Source organism: Pseudorca crassidens, chromosome 4, assembly GCF_039906515.1.
Source record: "Pseudorca crassidens isolate mPseCra1 chromosome 4, mPseCra1.hap1, whole genome shotgun sequence".
Lineage (NCBI taxonomy): Eukaryota > Metazoa > Chordata > Mammalia > Artiodactyla > Delphinidae > Pseudorca > Pseudorca crassidens.
In genome coordinates this window covers 69,155,985-69,178,108 of record NC_090299.1, presented here as the reverse complement: position 1 = coordinate 69,178,108, position 22,124 = coordinate 69,155,985, and the positions used below count along the sequence as shown (strand labels likewise).

At 36.4% G+C, this 22,124-nt stretch overlaps 1 protein-coding gene across 6 annotated transcripts in view; it reads left to right on the top strand.

Moving 5' to 3' along the window:
• The window catches only part of GABRA2 (gamma-aminobutyric acid type A receptor subunit alpha2), a 122,472-nt gene that overhangs the window by 36,060 nt on the left and 64,288 nt on the right, over positions 1-22,124 (top strand). For all 6 annotated transcript variants that reach the window (XM_067735868.1, XM_067735863.1, XM_067735864.1 and 3 more), the window contains one exon: positions 13,581-13,648. In XM_067735868.1, coding sequence (XP_067591969.1) covers positions 13,581-13,648 — 68 coding nt within the window. The remainder of the gene's footprint in view (positions 1-13,580; positions 13,649-22,124) is intronic.

Sequence of the window (22,124 nt, the reverse complement as noted above, 5' to 3'; positions counted from 1 at the left end):
AGTCGTATTTGAAAGTAATGCAGAAAAATATAAATAAATAAAAACAAGACAGAAAACGTGTAGCATATTAGACTGTAATGTATTTTCTTCCAATCATGCTCTGGTAGTGCTGTGCCTAACACAGTCCTGATTATTTGAAGGTTCTTGTGCCCTGGGGGGAATCTTGGGCAATGAGAGTATCAGGAAACCTACACATTTAAATGAGCTATCCTGCAGGAAGTGCTAAAGTGAATGCTTTGTGCACATAAAAATTCTTCTCTTGTTTTCTTTGATTTAATAATGAGAAATTTGAGAATACATTTAAAAAAAGTTATTTGCAGTTAAAAGGTCTACTGGGGGGAAAATGGAGCATCGCCTGACCCCAAAGGATATATTATCTTCACTGAGCTTGCGGAGAGAGGGACAACCGCTGTTTAAGGCACCATTTAGAAAAACAATCTGTTGGAGTATTTTTAAAGCATGATGAATGTTTAATTCTAAAAAATATTGTTCAGCACATTGAAATGCTAGGACTCTATTGATTACTACACATTCCCCCATGTTTATACTGTAAGAAGCGAACAATTGCATTTATAAGGACTATTCAGGTTAAGAGAATCCTGGCAAAAAACAAAATAAGAAATTGGGATTGAAGCATTTAATATAAATTCCCAGCACTGATATGACTCACCAGGCAAATGAGAAAGTGAAGTGTCGGTGTGGGTGGAGGGTGCCTCGCAAGGGAGTAGACTGGGATATTTTTATCAGAATGTGCATATTAGGAGTCTAGTCAGTTCGTGGCTGCCTGCACGGTGTGTATAAAACGAGTTAGTGTGTATAATTATATCCAGGCCTCATCCCAAAGAATTTTGGAATCTGAGGTACAGGTGGTGCCAAGTCTGACATACATGGGGCAAGACTAGATGACAGATTCATATCTGAAATAAGATAATGTGCACAAGAGTATACACTGGTGCCATGAGTGAGGGAAGTTAAAGGATTAGCGTGCTTCACCAAGGTGGGACCAAGTGTCTTCATTCTTGAGGCCATAACTGAATTCAAGAGAAACCACTGAGAGCAGCTGCGGTTCCACTGGTTGGTTGCTTTGCATTATTCCAAACAAGCAGTTTGAATGATTTTTAAAAAGTCACCTAGTTTATTTGAAAATGCTGAGTTTACCAAATGGTTTGGGTATTGTGTTAATCGAGGGTCCAGAAGAGAGTTCAAGCATTAGAGAAACTTAGGAGTAATTCCCAGGAAGAATTGAGAATCAGGATATGATGAAATGAAATAAAAGAACACATTAAAATTCACACGTTCCCTCTGTTTTTCTTTCCTTTTTCTATAGAAATTATGAACCAGTATCTTTGAAAATTTTTCTTAATTAAGATTAGACTCTGGAATAACAAAGCTCTTGACAATTACTTTCTGCTTGCCAATCTAGGAAGCTTAAATCCTTTCCTACACATAACAGAATTTAGGATTATGCAGAACTGTGTAGTGAAACAAGAGTTTACTTGCAACATGTCATGGTGGTTAATATTCCAAGTTTTAGTTGGACGTGAGTTTCTATCCGGGCTCTGTCACTTTTTTAACCTTGGACAAGTAACACATTTTTTCCCAAATGTCAGCTTCTGCATTTGGCGTAATACCTAGCTCACAGTGTTTTATGAGAGAAGATAAGATAATATATGCAAAACACGTAGCAAAGTCCTGGCATGTAGTATACACGTGGTAAAAGCTGTTTTTATTCATTCTTTCCTAAATGTATTTATTTTTTAATAAGCATTCATTGAATGCCAAGTATGTGTCAACAATAGTTCTAATCTGTTGGAATATTATAAGTGTACAAAACAGATTCTTGCCCCTAAGTTTACATCTTTGTGAACAGAGCAAAAATAAATACACATAGTGAAGTACATTATGTAGTATGATAGTAAGTGATGAATGCTATGGAGAAAATAAAAATAAATAAATAAAAGTAGAGCAGGGAAGTGAGTATTGGGAAAACTGAAGGCAAGATGAGATGTTGACATTTCTATGAGGATTTAAAGAAGGAGTCACATATATGGATGGCTGGGAAAATAGCATTCTAGGATGGGGAGGGATGCAGTTAGTTCAACGGCTTTAAGGTGGGAGTATGTCTAGAAAAAGGAGGCCAAGTTGATAGAGAGAGATGAAGTGAGATATATAATAGAGAGGATGGCTTACATCACTTAAGGCGTTGTTGGCCATTATAGGAGCTTTAGTTTTACTCTGAGTGAAATGGGGAGTTTTTTCAGAATTCCAAGTGGTGGTATGGCATGATTCCGTTTTCTCATGTTTTATAAGACCCACTCTCAGTGATATAATGAAAACAGACTGTATGAGGGCAGAGGTGGAAGCTGGGAGACCACTGTTATCCAGGTGAGAGATGGTGGTGGCTTAGACCAATGTGCTAGCAGCAAAGATCTTGACAGGTAGCAGGATTTTGGATATATTATAGAACCAACAGTTTTCCGTATGGATTGGATGTGGGTGTGAAAGAGAAAAGACAAAGATAATTACAAGGTTTTAGCCTAAGCACCAGCAAGCATTGTAATAAATGTAATGAGTATTATTATTTTACAATTTGTGGCTTTTTGTTTTATGCACTTAAAAAAGAACAGTGAACTCCCTTATGCTTCCTTGTAACCTCCACAGCACTGTGAAAATGATATGCACCCAGCTGGTGCTGAATAAGTGATTGTTGAACCTTTGAGGGCTATGGGGACAACGCTACTGGTCAAAGAAAATAGTAAGGCATGAAAACATAATATGACCTTTCAGAGAGAAACTTCTTTTACTTTACAGCTTGATCTAGGTCTGGCTCTGCCTATGCATTCCCCATTCAATTGTCTGATCCAGGCACTCTGCTCCAGCCATTCTCCAAAATCAGTACGGATGCCCACAGCCTTCTTGACTGCAGAAAATTGTCTCCCTTATTAGGGAGCCTTAGTAGTGATCTGGCTTCATTGTTCTCTGGCCACACAGAGACAAGTACTGTACGGTCAATGGAAATGGACAATGGATGAAATTACCTGACTAAATAAGTCTAAAAAGTCTGTCTAGAATTTTTCTTACATGGGCAAAAGGCAGTCTCAGTTCTTCTCTTTCTGTGGTGATATATTCTTAAGGAACTAAAGAGAGCGGCCACAATATTTTCTGGAAATGATGTATTTCATTTCTGTATTAGGTTTATATTCTTGTGAACATTTACAGATGGGATTCATAAAGACATCCACACTGAGAAAAGAAGCAAACATTATTATTTCTGGGAGGACCAAAGGAAAAATCAATTACGTAGCTTACTTACTATTTCTGTTTTTTCATCATAATCGGTGAGTCACAAATAAAAGCAAACTACCGAGACCCAACAGTTCAGACACATAGTGTCAGCTCCCTACAAACAGGAGAGCTGGGGGTGAGACGTATTGGGCACAAGTGAAATACCTTGATTTAGCTATAACTGTCCCTGTGACTATAAACTGGATGTGTTTTTCTTGCATGAGGTATAAAGGCTCATTTATCAACGTTTCTCTGCCCTTATAGCAAAAGGCTGAGAGTTCTACGTTCTGAGCTCAGTGAAGGCAAACATGGGGTGAATCTCTTTGATCTATTAGCTGGGGTTGTACAACAGCTGCCTTTTAAAACTGCCTGGAGAGCTGAAACAGCAGTTTAAAAGACTACCAGGAATGGCAGGAACAAGTAAGGGTGGACAAAGTGGGAATCATTTTCTGGTAAAACCCCAAATGTATCAACCTACAAGTTTATATAACGAATACTGTTATAGGACGTGGTGCTGGAAACTGAATTTAGGACAGTGGGGAAAAATCAAATGCTCATAACACTGTATTAGAGCAGAGAAGGAAAAAGGATAAAATTTAAATGCATATCAAAAAAGGAATGAAGCAACGTGATTATTTGCATTGAAATATTTTATGGAAGATATACGATCAGAGCTGAGAAATTAAAAGTATACTATAGATTAATAAAGAGTAAATTTAACACCATTATAAAGCAATTATGCTATAATAAAGGTGTTAAAAAAAGAGTAAATTTAATTTTTTATTTCAAATATGGTCTGTAATCACTATCCTTGAAAGGACAGTTTTTTCATGCATGACTCTTTAATGTTATTACATATATATATATATATATATCTTTTCAAATATTCTGACTAAAAATTTTGACTGTAAAAATTTTTTTCTCATATCTCTACTTCTTATATAGTAGTAAAGGTCTAAAATAAAAATATTTTAATGTCCTGAAAAATATATAGACATAATTAGGATTCAGGAACAGATCTAGAACAAAGTAAAATAATGTTATGAATCACAAAGGAGACTGAGTTTGGGAACTTGCATTAAACTGAGTTTTCTGACCAGATCTAGGTGTAGCATCCAAAACAATTTTAAAAGACCACCAAAGAATTCTACTATCACTCTAATTTCACAGTTATCTTTTTTTTTTCAACCTTTCATTTATCTCCTGCATCTAGTGCATCTTTTCTAAGTTCCTTCTGCTGTGTTTCTGCCCTCACTTTGAGGTCCAAACCCTATGCTGTAATCTACTTTCTTAAGATTTCTCCCTAATTAGAAGTCTAGGTCTCCTAAAATTGCATCAAAGGGGCCTATCAGGGGCTTCCCTGTTGGCGCAGTGGTTGAGAGTCCGCCTGCCGATGCAGGGGACACGGGTTCGTGCCCCGGTCCAGGGGGATCCCACGTGCCGCGGAGCGGCTGGGCCCGTGAGCCATGGCTGCTGAGCCTGTGTGTCCGGAGCCTGTGTGTCCGGAGCCTGTGCTCCGCAGTGGGAGAGGCCGCAACAGTGAGGGGCCCGCGTACCGCAAAAAAAAAAAAAAAAGGGGGGCCTATCATAAGAATTAATAATCATTACTGTTAATGGCTAGCTAGCTCCTTCTCCCTTCCTCCCTCCCTCCCTCCCTCTCTCTCTTTCTTTCTTTCTTTCAACTATGAGACCATGTAATCAAATGAGTTGAAATGATAGAAGGGAAAGGTTCTGAGAGCAAACTAAGACAACTTTTAAAATTTTAAAAAATTTAAAAAGAAGCATGCATTAAAGGATGGCTTGAGAAGCCTTCTCTGACACCCCAGTTTTGGTTCAGAGTCACTCCTCTTCTTACCATCAGCTACCTCCTACCTTCTGGCATCACCGCTTAGCATGATTGATTATTTTTACCATTTACACATGCTCTGTAGACAGTCATCTATTTACTTGTTTCTTTCCCCTCAAAGACCATGATGGCTACATACTATGTTCTTTATTTGTCTTTTATCTAAGTGTATTACGTAGTGTAACAATCAGTCCCTCAATTATCATGTTTTTGAAGGAAGAAAAACAAGAGGAAAGAAAGGAGGAAAGAAAGAAAATTTATTTATCCATTTATCAGTATCTTTCTACATGTAGCCCTCTTCAGAAGTTCCAGATTTAAGATAGACTGATATAAGGCTTTTGATTTTTTTTTTGTTTGTTTTTTGTTTTTGTTTTTGTTTTTTTGCGGTACACGGGCCTCTCACTGTTGTGGCCTCTCCCGTTGTGGAGCACAGGCTCCGGACGCGCAGGCTCAGCGGCCATGACTCACGGGCCCAGCCGCTGCGCGACACGTGGGATCCTCCCGGACCGGGGCACGAACCCGTGTCCCCTGCATCGGCAGGCGGACTCTCAACCACTGCGCCACCAGGGAAGCCTAAGGCTTTTGATTTAAATATGGGACAGTTCAACACCAAAATTTATATATTGGTATGCGTATACACATACACACAAATATATACATATAAATCACGTATTATTATATATATGTATACACACACAACAATATATAATATGTATATAAACAAACCATATACACACATACATATATATATTTAGGTATATCTAATACATACTAATATGTAACATATACATATTACATCAGGTATATGATGGAATGAAAAGTTGAAATGACATCATGTTTTATAAAACCAGCACCAACTATTTAACTGGACTGTAGGTTTCTTTATTATCATTTCTATATTATTTTATCTCCTCAAATATATAACTTTAGACTGGTGCATGGCAAGTGTGTAATAAATATATATATGATGTGACTATACTGGCCCTAAAGATACCAAATAATCTTAAACTAAATGAAAAATTCTTCCAATGGTTGTGTTTTTGAATGACATTTTATTATTGAAATAGTTATTAGCATGGGATTTTTAAGTAACAAAAAATGTTTCAGTACAGCTCTCTAAGTAGCTGTTGAATTTGGATAAGATAAAATGAATATAATTATGCACAGTTCACAGGGTGATCATGAAATTATATATAAAAATTTAACCCAGTCCATGCATATAGTAAATGCTTAATAGGTAATAAGTTCCTTTTACTATCACACAATGGGAATTCAACAGATAAGACAAGTATTTAAGGGTTGCTACATAAAGTTTCTAAAAGTTCCTAATTACATGTTAGGTGTAAAATAATCATAACATTTTCCAATATACACACTGTCAGGAAACAGCATCCAGCGATGGGTGATAAAGTTAATTACTTTAGGAGATTTCTTTTTTCCTTTTATAGTAATTTGGGCCAAATTTATTTTTAAGAAGAAATTGATACTATCATCAAATTACAATATCAGTTAGCTCCATTTTATAAGTACAGAATTTCTTTTTGAAGCTGATCCAAGAGATTCAGGGAAAGATAGCAAAGGTTTGTAATATTGCCAACAAGGCTCTTCATGCATTTACCTTTAGGATGTTGTAGATGAAAAATGTTGGATTGTTGAATATGAGAACTGAACTCTATTAGAAATAAAGGCAAATGATCTTATGCTTTTAGCATCTGAATCTAAAACCATGCCTTAAATTTTTTCCCTATATGTTTAATGTAATTCAGCAATTTACCATCATAATACTTTTTCTACATGTAATTTATTGCAGGTTATCCATAGGTGTAAAGATAATACTTTATCTCATATTTGAGTGTGACAGGATTGGTAGGGCCTTATCCTTGACCATAACCTTCTGTGATAATCTATGTCGCTCCATATTAGGCACATAGAACAAAGTCCTGGACACTGTTGAGTGGTGAGTAGAGTGGGGAAACACACAACCATTTAACAACTCCTCATGCATTAGAAGTTACAATATGATTTGATTATTTCATTTGACGAAGTAAACATTTCTGGAACCAACAGAAAGACTAATTAAATACTCAGGGATGGCAAGGACAACTTCAAAGAGGAAGTGTTATTTGAACTTATTTTTTAAGAACAAGGATTAAATGAGACGGCATTTTATGTAGAGGAAAGAGAAAGCACCGCCCCCCCGCCCCCGCCTGAAAAAGAATGAAGGAGAATAACATGGAGTTGGGTATGGCTAAGGTATACAGTGTGGGGCAGTGCTGGATCAGGATGGAAAGGAGACAAAGATCATGAAGGGTCTGATGTGCTATGCTGTGATCTTCGAACTTGATCTTTAGGCAAAGGAGAGTCATTGAGAAAAATTTGATCAGAGAAGAGACATCACATGATTTACTATTAGTAGTGTCATGGAGGGTATATAGGAGTTGGTGAGACTAGAAACAGGAAAACTAAAAGAGGCCATTCCAGAGGTCATTGCCAGTGAGGATTGAGAGAGAAGGGAAAGTCAAGAACGATGTAGGAAATATAATCAACAGAAACCAGTCAACAATTAAAATGCTGGATATGAGTAAGAAGTTCAGCCTGAGACTAAAAGTTTGACAACTGACAAAATGATGGTGGCTTTTACCAAGACTAGAAATAGAGGAGGCAGAAATTTGAATATTTGAACCCATGGCCTATATGAGCTTTTGAAATTTAGTGTTTTCAATGTCTATGCTTCTATTACATTTAAATGCTTTCCTTCTACAAAATAGAAAAGAAAGAACTGAAAAATTATTTTGCAAAGTAAACGGAAATATTGCTGTCCACAGCAGTATTTTGTGAGGATGGTGAAAAGGTCATAAAAGAAAGAGTCAATTAGCAAGCTTTAACTTATGCACCTTTTTTATAAGAAAGAAAATTAATACAGTGGAATTTTTTCAATCCTTTGTATTAGTAATATATATGCACACACACACATATATATGTGAATTGTAGTTCTTAGCACATTAAGAATGCTCAATTTATGTTGATTTATAAAATAATTCATTATCTTAAAAAGGTAAAAGCTTATCATTATATATATTGGACATAAGAATCATTTTTTATTAATATGTATTTGGGGAGCAAAATGTAAATTTATATCAGCATAGTTTTTATTTTTAAATTCTCATAACTTAGTTGTTAAGCTGGTTTCTATCAGTACTTAGACAACAGCATAGGATTTCAGGTTGGTGATTAATAAGCTCCAAGTTTCTAACTAACCCAGGGATACTAGATATGTAATAGCCTGTGCTCAGACTAAACTTTGAACTCTTAGTGTTCTAGGGTATCCCATGTGCTCTGGATTCCATCTTTAACAACTTGAAATGGGATGGGGTCACTAGAATCTCCTCAAAAGAGAATCTAACCTGTGATAGTAAAAGTGAGATCTTTGAGAACGTCTTCATTCTTTCCCCTGTCAGAGTCCCACACTGAGCATGTAGCAAAGTCTTGATGAAACATTACCTTGAGGAACATAAATTGCTTCTGGCACCACTAACAGCTTCCCTTTGAAAACATTCTCTCCCTTGTCTGTCAGGCAGGGGATGTCTCTGGACAATACTTAATAAACTCTTAGCAGCTATTTGTTAATTGAACCAAACGGTCCCACTAAATCCATGGGAATCAATGTGCATTCAGTCTCCTCTTCAACTCCTCTTTCCTAGTTGATTTCCTTTACTAGTGCTTTGGGGAGAGAGGTGTGTCTTCAGCTTCCTCACCAGAGCAAGCTGAATCATTAGGTACTGAAGAAAGACATTTCAAAGAAAGAGAAAGCACTACAAATCTTCTACCTGGTGATGGTTCTAAGGGCCAGAACAGTCCCAAACCCTATTGGGGGATAGATAGACCCTCCAGTGATTTCAAAGTCACATTCATTTGTAACCCATAATCAGTGACTGTCATGATGGGGTATGTTTAGTTTATCCTTTGAGGACTTTGTGTCCTGTCCATAAACATACAGCCATCGTGATTCTTGTTTCGGATCCCCAAATGTGCTATACTTTTTAAATCAATGCATTTTCATTAGTAGGAAAAATATCAAAGTAAATAAACAAAACTACAAGAACAAACAATATACAAAGATTCAAAAATTTAAAAGCACCAGGAGTCACACTGAGAGGAAATTTCATGTATTCAATATATGTTTATATTTCATGTTTCCAAATCATTGCAAAGAATCAAAGTCCAAAACTTAGAACTATCATGAAAAATGATTGTAAGAAAACACAATTCATATTGGTTTTATTATTGGTCTTAACTCTTCCTGATTTTATGGGCACTATATTTATCAAACATGTGTTAAGTGTCTACTGGGAGGAAGATATTGGAAAAGCAGCAGCAATTCTTTTGTGGTGGAATGGTGACAAATTATATGATCAGATTCCAAGTTTTCAACTTTTAATAGGGAACACTAAGCGCCATATACACAAAAGTCGGTTAAGTATCTGTTGACTTTACTGAACTTGACTGATGACAAATGGCACATGTAGCTGTTAACAGAAATCATCCCAGGAAGCAAAATGTCTTTGTTGCTGCTGAGAGAGTAAAGTAAAACAGCAATGGCTAACTTGTCTTAAAATATGTGCACGACATCCTATTTATGATACATGGTGAGCAAAATTATTAGCATCCTCATCTTCTTGAAGGGATGTCATTTACAGTTTGATTTTACTCTCCATCTTATGAGTGTGTGCCCTTATTAGTATTAGTGTTATATCTAAATTACAGGGGTGAAGACGATATACCTTATTGCTTGGATGGTTAGCTGCAATTAATTAATGTCTTTTAATACAATTAATATCTTTCCTGACTCCTTAATTATTATCTTTTTTTTCTTCTTAGAGTATGTGAATGATGTTTGTAGTTGGCTTTGGCTTCTCACAGAAGCAGACTCTAAGATACACAATCATCTGGGAAGGGATATCAGGCGCACTAGCTGAGGGAGGTCAAAGTGATACAGGGAAGGGAGGACAGCCAAAGCAGGGTACCATGGTGAGCAGGTTACTGCTGAGGACAGTTGTAGTTTCCTCCCTGAAGTCATCTGGGAAATGGTGTAGAGCATGCCTTAGAGTTGTCTCCACTGAGAGGGAGAGAAAGCTGAGTTCCTCCAACTCTCATCCATCGTTGGTTGATGGCTGTTCCCAGGAACACAAACTTTTCTGCAATTACACTCTGCCCTGCACAGCCAGGAAAAGCCCTCAGGCAGAGGATCACAGGAGCTTGCAGCAGAACATCCCAACATGTAGAGCAGCGGTCCCCAACCTTTTTGGCACCAGGGACCGGTTTCATGGAAGACAGTTTTTCCATGGACTGGTGAGGGGTTGGTTCAGGAGGTAATGCGAGCAATGGGGAGCAATGGGGAGCGGCAGATGAAGCTTCGCTCGCTCACCCGCCGTTCAACTCCTGCTGTGCAGCCCGGTTCCTAACAGGCTGCAGACTGGTACCGGTCCACGGCCCGGGGGTTGGGGACCCCTGATGTAGAGGAATCATGATTGTCAAGGGGCTATGGACAAAGAACTGGCAGCAGATGCTACATTGGTCTTCTATGGATGTATACTATTGTAAATGTTATTAATATAATTATACTACCAAATGTTTTACTTGGAATCATCATCTATTATAATAAAAATAATGAACAGATATTTTGCATGTAACTCAGAATTTCTCTCCTCTCCAGGAACTTTCCTGCCACTAGACCTAAAAACCTACTTCCATTTATTTCAACATTCTGTCTTCTCGCCCAGATATAATTAAGGATATTCCCTCCTCCTTCTTCCCTCCATGTATATAATGTCAATCTCTTTTAATGAATGCACTACCTGCTTACTCAGGAATATTCCTCTTTCACTGATCTTGTCTCCTGAATATTCAGCGGCTCCCTTAGTCCCTTCCATCTGCATTGCCAGATCCTTAACTATCTTCCACCTTAAACAAGCAAACAAAAACTGTCTCTTTTCCCCCACCTTCCCTTGTTGCTGGAGTCCTGTTTCCCTTCACAGTCGAACTTCTCAAAGGTTGTTTAAAATCACTCTAGGCTCTTCCTCTTCTCTCACTTCCCTCACTTCAAGCTGGCCTCTGCACACATTACTTTACTAATGGCTCCCAGGTCTCTAAATTCAGTAAATATTCCAGACTTCAGATTACTGGATCTCTCAACAGCAGTGACTGTACGCAACTCACTTCTTCGCAGTGGTGTAAGCTGCCTTTGTAACACTATAATCTCTAGCTTTAGGGACACTTTATTTTCCTCTACTTTTTCTGAACATGCATAGCAGGAGAATATTCCTTGAAATGCATACATTCTTTAACTGTGTTTATGACGTCCTTAAACTTTGAAATTATTTTCTTTAAGGTAACTTTGCCTATCTCTGTTCTGTCTTGAGGTGTTGCTCTTACTGTTTAGAGCTTTGAGGGTAATTTTATTTTTCTCCCTTTAGATTCTTAGTTGGCACCTCATGGCAGCCACTAGGATGATCACATTCTCCTTTACTCTTTACTTGCCATTTGGTGTGTAAGTGGATATTCTTCATGTCCTTAGCATGAATATATTCATGTATTTTTATCAACTCTCTTTTCTAACTTTACAACTCCAGATTAAGGGGAATAAATTCCATTTGCCTCTATTTGGGTGAAGACTACCATAACATTTTAATTTCTCTCTCTTGGAACATTTTAAACCAATATCTATAGTGACGAAAGTTTTATTCAATTGTTTATTGAATAAATGTGAGAGCACGATTGATTTTGTATGAGTAAGAGGAAAAAAACATATATAATCCAGGACCAGCTACATAATTTGTGAGGCCCAGTCCAGGATGAAAATGCACGTCCCTTTATGCAAAACATAATGAAGAATTTCAAGGAAGCAAAAACAGAACATTAGACCAGGCATGGGACTTTTCTGAGCACAGGGACCTATGTGACTGCACAAATTGTATAGCTATGAAGTAGACCCTGTGCAAGTGTTTGGGGGCAGGTGGCAGCTGAGAATTAACTTTAGAAATGAGTTTCAAATGAATTTTACAACAAAATTTCACGAATAACGTTTTTTTGGAATAAAATATTATATAAAATAACAATGTTGAAGGAATATATTTATTTGGAACACCATAAGTGTGCTTTTGGCACAGAGTATTGTGGTAAATAGAAATATGTAGTTGATAAGAAAATACTTTTAAATTTATTCTTGACTGTGGTGCAGTGCTTTGTTTACCCTGGGGGCTCAGGAGCCAGAGTGCTTAGTTCCTAAAACCTGGCTCTATCCACCCAACAGAGTGTGGGTCCCAGGACACACTTCCTTAACATTCCGTACATCAGTGTACACATATATTGGGATGATAACAGAGAATCTATCTCATAGATTTCTCATGTAGATTATTACATTTCAAGTCCTTTTAAGAGTAAGCATTCAGTCGACTCTGTTATTTCAAAATCCTTTTACTTTTTATTTTTGCTTTAGTGGATACAATATTCCAGACTCAGTTTACTGTCTCTTTCATGGTTGTGAATTAATGTTCAGTATAATATTAAAATATTTCATGATATTGTTTGTGCAGAATTACACATTTGACACTTAGCAGTTAAGGCATTAAGTTCATGATGGTAGAAATTAATGATGTACTTTTTTCTTATAAGAACACTGAAAGGGTTTTAGTTTTAAATTTTTCCTTTGAGCTTTCCCCCCATTGCCATTTGGCTTATTTAAAATCAAAGATCTAAATCACCTGGTTAATAAAGCAATCCAGTTAATTGTGCTACACGTTATAAGTTACATAAATTTCAAATCTAATTCAATTTAATCTTTGCGGTTTAGGCATTCTTAGATACATGTAAAGGCAAGTTTGTTTGGAAGTAATCCTTGTGATTAATGAATGTTATTTGCTTTTATTTTTATGTTACTGAATGATAAAGCTTTTTATAAAATATGAATTGTGTTTATTTATAATGATTAACAGTGTGTTTGTGCTTTATTGAAAAGATACACTAATTTACAAACTAAATCTCTACCAGCATGAAATACCATTTGAAATATTTGGTTTAATGGTCAATTACAGGACTGTATCAAACAGTAACCATACCAACTGTACTTTATTTTCCATACTGGTGGTACATTTAAGATAGTTTCTGAGAAACTATTCATTCTGAGCAGTGTGCTGAAAACAAAATGCTCTAGTCAGGTATAGTTTCCAAATAAGAATGTCATAATCCTTCTAAGCATTTAGCATTGTAAGACCCTATGAAGTAATTAAGTAATATAGCTATTTTTGTTGGTTGTGAACGTTGAAAAGAAAGCAAAAACGAAATATTCCCAAATATCACAGAACTTTCTAACCATGCCATGTACTTGACCCCTTCTCTCTCCTGTGGTTCTCATTATATAATGTCTATATTCAATCTCTTTTTCTTACACCAGACAGTATTACTGAAGTCTTCACTAACATCTATGTGACCAGTTTTGGCCCTGTCTCAGATACAGATATGGTGAGTTTTTCATTAAACAGTATTTTTACTTCATATAATGGGAAGTTTGGGGAGTAATTTAGAATAAACACGTATTTTTAGTGTTATAGATTCTGGATCTGTCTCATGTCTATTTAGTCTGCCCAAATACATGGAGAGTTAAGGCTGTTAATCTGCTTATATCTGGGTGCACCATTCTAACTTGAGTGTTCAGATTAACCCTTCATATTTTATATTATCTTCAAAATTTTCTACCCAGCTGCAGTGTGGCAAACAATTGTTTAAATAAAAATAATGATATTACTGAGAACCCGGTACGCGGGCCTCTCACCGTTGTGGCCTCTCCTGTTGCGGAGCACAGGCTCCGGACGTGCAGGTTCAGTGGCCATGGCTCATGGGCCCAGGCTGCGCCACCAGAGAAGCCCAAACCACTTTGTACAATTAAGGCCCCTACTTGACTTCCATACGTCTGGGGCAGTTTCATAGATAACTGCTTCTTACAGGTTGTGGTTACGGTCGGTGTTACAAATGGAAACCTTCTATTAACATTGAGTAAGGTGGATTTCTTGTCATCCTAGCTACATAAATACACTACATACACTCATACATATAAACTAATCTAAAGAAAACTAGAATCTTAACATTCTTGAATTCTATGGAACTGGTCTTTATTTTTCTTTAAAATGAGATCAGTAGACGAGGGAAATTAGTCTGTTGGGTTAGAAATCAGTGGACTAGATACATCATCGATAAATCCTTGGTTAAGCATAAGAATTTTAGTAATCCATCTTCCACTTCTACTGCTATCTACAGTGCTCTATTATAGAAGTTGTTTCGTAAAAATTATTTTTCATCCACCTTCCTTATGGTCAGGGAATGAGAATTAGAGGAGATGCCCTTGTCCCTGCTTTGCCTGGCCTTTCTCCATCATGTCATCTCTTCCCAATTTCTTCCCTTTATCTGACACCCCAAGGGGAAGGATAAGTGTACAGGTTTTCCACCTGGATAAACACACAAAAACTAAAGGTTTTCCTTTTTTGTAGATGCTCATTAACAATATTAGCCAATTTTTTTTACTGAAGTATAGTTGATTTATAATATTGTATTAGTTTCAGGTGTACAGCATAGTGATTCAGTTATTTTGTTTTCAGATTATTTTCCATTACAGGTTATTACAAGATATTGAATACTGTTCCCTGTACTATACAGTAAATCTTTATAGCTTATCTATTTTATGTATAGTAGTTTGTATCTGTTAATCCCATATTCCTAATTTACCCCTCCTCCCCTGCCCCCCCACCTTTGGTGACCTTAAGTTTGTTTTCTATGTCTGTGAGTCTATATCTGTTTTGTATATAGATTCATTTGTATTATTTTTTAGATTCCATATGTAAGTAATATCATACATTATTTGTTTTTCTCTGTCTCAGTTACTTCACTAAGTATAAAATTCTCTAGGTCCATCCATGTTGCTGTAAATGGCAATATTTCATTCTTTTTCATGGCTGAGTAATATTCCATTGTATACTTATATACCACATCTTCTTAAGCCAATTTTCTATTGACAGGCACTTGGGTTGTTTCCATGTCTTGGCTATTCTAAATAATGCTACTATAAACACTGGAGTGCATGTGTCTTTTAAAATTAGAGTTTTTGTTTTTTTCCAGTTATACACCCAGGAGTGGGATGGCTGTATCATATGGCAACTCTATTTTTAGTTTTTTGAAAACCTCCATGCTGTTTTCATTAGTGGCTGTACCAATTTACATTCCCATAATTATCCATTTTATTGGGACCTCCCTACCTTTCCTTTAGGGAGCAGATATGCTGGTTTTATCACTAAAAAATCAGTTTTTCTTCCACCCAGAGCCATTTCTCTGGGTTCTTTTTTACATTAAATTTGATGGCTGAAGATGTAAAGTGGAAGAGGGGTGATGACCCCCAATTTTGGGGAGGTGGTTGATACCAAACACTGCTGATCTTTGAAGTTCTTTCAAATTAGAATGTGAAGATTTAAGTGCTTTTGTTCCCCAACTTCTGGCATTAGCTACAATTCTGCAACAACAGGAAAAATCCCACTTTTCAACATAACTCTCCTCCTCCCTTGCAGTATCCTATATCATGACGTGAAATATTAATCCTCCTCTTTCCATAGGTTAATTTCAGTGTACACAAACTTGAAAAGATCACAGAGACATATTTTTAGTAAGAGTGTGTATCCCAAACATTACTGGTTGGCAGTAAAGATAATATTTCTGTGAAGCTTGTCTTAATAAATGCTCTCTATCTTAGAGACCGTGAGAATGAGCACCTAACCTCTATGTGGAGTCAAGTGCAGAGAGTCAGAATTTTGTCAAGCACTACATTGAAAAATTAGCAGAATATTATATAAATTATGGTTCTTATATGGTAAGCTATGGTGTTTTATCACCAGCCAAAACAGAAAGGCAAATGATATAGGATCCCAAAATATCAAAGTTTTCAATGTTTTAGATTTTGTGTAGTGAATATTAATACTAACAGTTACTATGCTAAAGTTTTTTTGTTTGTTCATTTTGCAGAGTGAGTTCTTTTACCTGAAAAAATCAGAAGTAAACAAATCTTCATACAGGCTTTTTCTAGACATGCAATTGTTTGTTATTTGAGGGTTTTAGACAAACAGTTATATTTTTGGCAAAATATATGAAGAGGCTTTTTTCCACTGGTGATAATGGATTAAACTAATCCTCCTCTTCTTTGTTCTGACCATTCTTTGGGATCACTGAAAAATTTAGAAAGCTGGTAGCTTCAACTCAAAATGGATTAAAGACTTGAATGTAACACTTGAAACCATAAAACTCATAGAAGAAAATATAGGGAGTAAGCTCTTTGACATTGGTCTTGGCGATGATTTTTTAAAATTTGACACCAAAAGCAAAAATAAACCAGTAGGACTGACTATATCAAACTGAAAGCTTCTGCACAGCAAAAAACCATCAATAAAATGAAAAGGCAATCTACAGAATGGGAAAAAAATATTTGCAAATTATGTATCTGATAAGGGGGTAGCATCCAAAATATATAAAGAACTGGTACAACTCAATATTAAAAACAAAAACAAAAACCACAATCCAATTTAAATAAGGAATAAAAACTGAATAGACATTTCTTGAAAGAAAACATACAAATGACCAAGAGGTACATGAAAATATACTCAACATCAATAATCATAACAGAAAAGTAAATCAAAATCACAATGAGATCTCTCCTCACACCTGTTAGAATGGCTATCAACAAAAAGACAAGATATTCTTATGATATCACTTATCCACTTATATGTGAAATCTAGAAAATAAAATAAACTAGTGAATATAACAAAAAAGAAACAGACTCAGAGACAGAGCAAACAAACCAGTGGTTACTGGTGGGGAGAGGGAAGGGAGGAGGGGCAAGATAGGGGTACAAGAATAAGAAGTACAAACTACTATGTGTAAAATAAATAAACTACAAGGATATATTGTAGAGCACATCACAGGGATTATAGCCAATATTTTATAATAACTATAAATGGAGTATACCTTTAAAACTGTGAATCAGTATGTTGTATACCTGAAACATATAATATTGTACATCAACTACACCTCAATAAAAATAGTTTTAAAAAAAGGCAAGAGATAAATGTTGTCAATGATGTGGAGAAAAGGGGACCTTTGTGCAGTTAGCAGCCATGTAAATTGGTGTCATCAGTATAGAAAACAGTATGGAGGTTTCTCAAAAAATTAAAAATAGAACTATCATATTATTCAGTAATCCACTTCTGGTATGTATATTCAAAATGAAAATAGGATCCCCAAGAGAAATCTGCACTACTGTTTTTTTTTGTTGTTTTTGGCTGTGCTGCATAGCTTGTGGGATCTTTAGTTCCCCGACACAAGAGACTGAACCTGGACCCCCGAAGTGAAAGCACCGAGTCCTAACCACTGGACCGCCAGGGAATTCCCTGCACTCCTTTTTTTATTCACCATTTTCCACAATGCCAAGATATGGAAATATGATGTGATATATATATCACATGAGAAAGAGTGAAATCCCGGCATTTTTGACAACATGGATGGACCTCAAGGGTATTATGTTAAGTGAATAAACCAGACAAATATTGCATTGTATCACTGACATGTGGAATAAAAAAGTCATAAAGAGATGTTAGATAAGTGGTTGCCAGCTGCTGAAGGGTGGGGAAAATAGGGAAAGGTCGGTGAAAGGGTATAAACTTTCAGCTACAAGATGAATAAGGTCTGAGGATCTAATGTAAGACATGGTGACTATAGTTGATAACCCTGTATTGTATAATTGAAATTCACTAAGAGAGTAGAACTTAAATGTTCTTGCCAAAAACAAACAAATAATAAATAAATAGATATGAGGCAATGGATATGTTAATTAACTAGACAGAGGGAATCCTTTCACTATGTATATCAAATCACCACTATGATTGCTTCAAATACCTTAAAATTTTTTTCGTCAATTATACTTCAATAAAGCTGAATTTTTTTTAAAAAAAAGGAAAATAAAAAGAAACTGTGATCGTTTAGTTAGTGTTTCCATGTAGGAATTTCTTCCAGGCATTTGATGGGAAATTTATATATTTTTACAAATCCTAAATTCTGGGAAAAATCAAATAAGAAAATGGGAAAAAGCATTATAATTCTCCTGCAAGAATTAAAGCTTAGCATAAGGAATCCACGGATGTCAAGTTGCAGCCCAGAGCAGGGAATGCTGATGTGTGAAGCTGAACACTCAAGGTTAAGGACAACAAGTCCCAGAACTGGGACAGGACCGTGTCTGAGTGAAGCAGTCATGATCAGGTAATAATGTGTCTAGCAGTTGTGTGTCCTGTCTGCTGCTGTCATTTTGAAATAAATTTGAAATAAATATTAATAAGCTATATGCAAAAATAAATATATAAAAATAAAAAGGTGGGAGCTCATGTTAGGCGTATAGTCGTTGGCAATAGAGCAAATTTAAACTCATCTGTGAACTGAATTCAGAATGTTGGTGTCTTCAGTGACTTTAGCCCAAGAATTTAAAGAAATTTTAACAGGCTCAAGTTAGGCTTTCTTATTTTGGGGGACACTACCACACATTATATTAAATATGAAAATGCAGTCATATTCCAAACCATATAGGTTGCATTAAGTTGAGTAGAATTGTGTTTGACAACATTTAAATATTAAAAAATCACTTATTTTTATTTTTTTAGTTTTCTTTATGTATTTTGGATTATGTGTGTGTATGTATGTGAGCACATGCACTTGTATATTGAGAAATTCCCTAAAATGAAATACATATTTAACATCTCTTAGGCTCTTGAGATGCTTGAAGGCCCTAGACGTTTTTTCCTAATACACATTTTCTTTGAATCACCTAGCCTAACATAGTCCTATAGAATTCTCTTTGGTCATGTCAAATTTTCTACTTTGTTTCCATCTTTATGCACCTTGTTTACTCAGTCTTACCAATAGTTGGGTTGGGGGGAGTCTAATTAGTTGCAAGACCACTAACTGGGTTACTTACTCTATCATCAGAGTCCAGTTAGAGGAAAGGATCCATAACGGTAATCAGAACAGGGAAAATCTCATAGAATGAATTATAGATTAGTACAAGATGGTTAAATAAAAATGTAAAAGAAGACTCTAAGCAATATAGATTTAGCAGATGCAGAGGGCAGCATCTGCTTCTGGGCTGAAGCATCATGAACAAGGAAGGAACTCAGGACTTGTAAAGGAGTCCTTCCCCTAAGGCCAAGACTTAGAGCTCACTGGAGAGGACTTTGTGGTTAGAGGAGTATGCACCTCCTGCTGGTGAAGAAACATATGAGGGTACATGCTGAAGCTGGTCAGAGGAATAGCCTGCCTGCTGGCTGACAACTCGCAGCTCGGCAGTCCTTTGAAGCTGTGTCAGAGAATGACAGTGCGCCTGAACCAGGAAGAGAACCAGAAGGAAAAGCCCTCTTCCCTTGCTATGACATGGCAGTATCCCTCCAGCACCTTCTAATGGCAAAGCCTAATATTGTGTGAACTGGTGAAGGAGCACTGTTTACAGAGCCCTTCTCCTGTGTCACAAAGAAGGGGAAAGGAGGGTGGACTTGGAGCTGAGAGGCAATTCACTAATAATAGGTGTACATAATAATGTGTGATATGCGGAGGATTTTGAGGGAGAGTCAAGAGGTAGTTTGACCATGCAACAGCTGCTGTTTGATATGTGTCCAAATCTAGAGGAGAAAATGAAAGCTGAGTAATTCATATACACATGTAACACAGACACACACAAACACACACACTTACTCATATTATAAATATATCAGGGAAGACAGAGCTCAATTTAAAAACATGTATACATTTTGTGAAGAGAAATGACTTGGACCTCACGGTGCTCACATGGAGTGATTTCCAATCTTGATATTACTTTTGTTGGAAAGCAAAACAAATAATGAGGACGAGTTTGATATATGTTAGTATGGATGGCCAGGTCAAGAAATGAAACTTATATGTGCGACTCGAAAGAGAAAGAAATTTAGTATGACGCAGAGGTACAAGATACTCACATTATTATTACCTATACATAAAAGTGGATATGAAGATATCTAATTCATGTCTTACAGAAGAAATTCGTGAATGAGAAAACAGTAAAGAATAAATTTAATTTCACTTTTGGTAGCTTAGCTAATACCCTTATTTCTATGCAGTGTGCATACTCAGTAGCAAGACTTAAACTCCTAAGTCCTCCTGTGCAGGTCAGTGATATAGATGTGTTATGACATTAGCCTGAGAGGAAAAAGCAGCCTAGCAAAAAGAATTAAGAAGCAAAAGAGCAAACACACACACACACACACACACACACACTGCTGTCTCAGAATCATTATCTAGTGTAATTGTCCAAAGAAAGTTGCAGATCTAAATTATAATTAAAGATTGTAATTACAGCCAAATTAAGTACAGTTTTTTTTAAATTTTTTTAAGCAATTAAGTACAGTTTTTTTTTAAATTTCAAGATTTAAAAAAATTCATGAGTAAGAAGGTAAACTTGGGGATGTACTAGCAGCTAATTGACAAAGTTGGTAGTAGCTGACTGCATATTTAAGCAATTTACAGCTCTTCTGTGTGTATTTTTTACTTTTTTATTTGGTCTATATAGGGGGTCTTTTCCCATTCTAGTAAGCATTTTCACTGTGTGAGCATATTCTTCAGATATAAGTGGTATAGCCACCAACTATTGCACTGAAACCTAGACTAAGAACTCAGCCCAAATGGTTACCTCTTGCACTGCTAAGTGTTAGGGTTAGATCTTGAATGATGAACACTTTGAAGTCATCTCAAGATTTCTGATCTAGAGTTTACCATTAGGCTATTAAGAAACAGGCAGCCAGGTAAGTGGTGACCTTGGTTTATTGATCATATCAATCCCCTTAGTTAGTACTTGTCTATCTTATGAAAACACAGAGTGCATTAACTCTTAGAAACCCCAGAAGCTATTGGGATATTATGTAGTTCAGTAGTTAACATCATAGAGCGCTTTAGAGAATTATTAGATCTTGATATTTGGCCGAAAATTAACACTGGGTTTAAGCTGTCAACACTTATCAGAAGTTGCCATCTGTTAATGTTTCCTCACTTTCAAGTCAGAATGTAGAAGTTGATTACTGGACAGTTATTGATATTTTGGAAGGATAGGAATTAGACTTAGCTAATATTCAACCAATATTTTTCAGCACCCTCCTAGAATTTTTAATAATGTTCCTCAAAATGAGAATCATAGACACTTGTGTTGGGATCAGTTGGAGTATTTATTTAAAAAGTGGTTTTCTAGGTTCCTTCTACGATCTGTGGAATCATAATTGCTTGTTGTGGGGCATGACAGTCTGCCTTTTAACAGGGTTGAGGTATTTGACTTTATGCTGAGGGCAGCCAAAAACCATCATAGGATGGGTGGAGGACTGGGGTAATACAGAAGGAATGTGAAGAGTCAGATTTTCTGCAATCCAATAATTTATAATAGAGGACAAGGAAAGGAAAAAATTGTTTGAAAGCTGATATATGCCAGCCAAGAAATGATTGTAGACTGGGTCAGGGTAGAGGGACTACTACCCTGAAAGAAAGCACTGAAAAGATTTAAGAGATGTGACAGAAATGATAAGCCTTTGTGATCTGTTGGAAGTAGAGGTTGAAGGAGATGTATAGGATGAAGGCTTGGGGGCATTGGGTGGATGGTGGTACCATTCACTGGGATATGGAACACAGGAAGAAAAGTTTTGTTTGCTTTTGTTTTGGTGTCTAGGGGATGAGTATTTACATTTTGGATGTATTGAGTTGGGGTCTTTGTGAGAGATTTAATTGGAGATGTCTAGGTAGCAGGAATAGACCTGGAGCTCAAGAGAACTTAGAGTGCAGATGGCTTGGGAGCCATCTGATGGTAGTTGAAGGCATACATGAACTTGTGCAAGGAGAGAGATTAGGATGA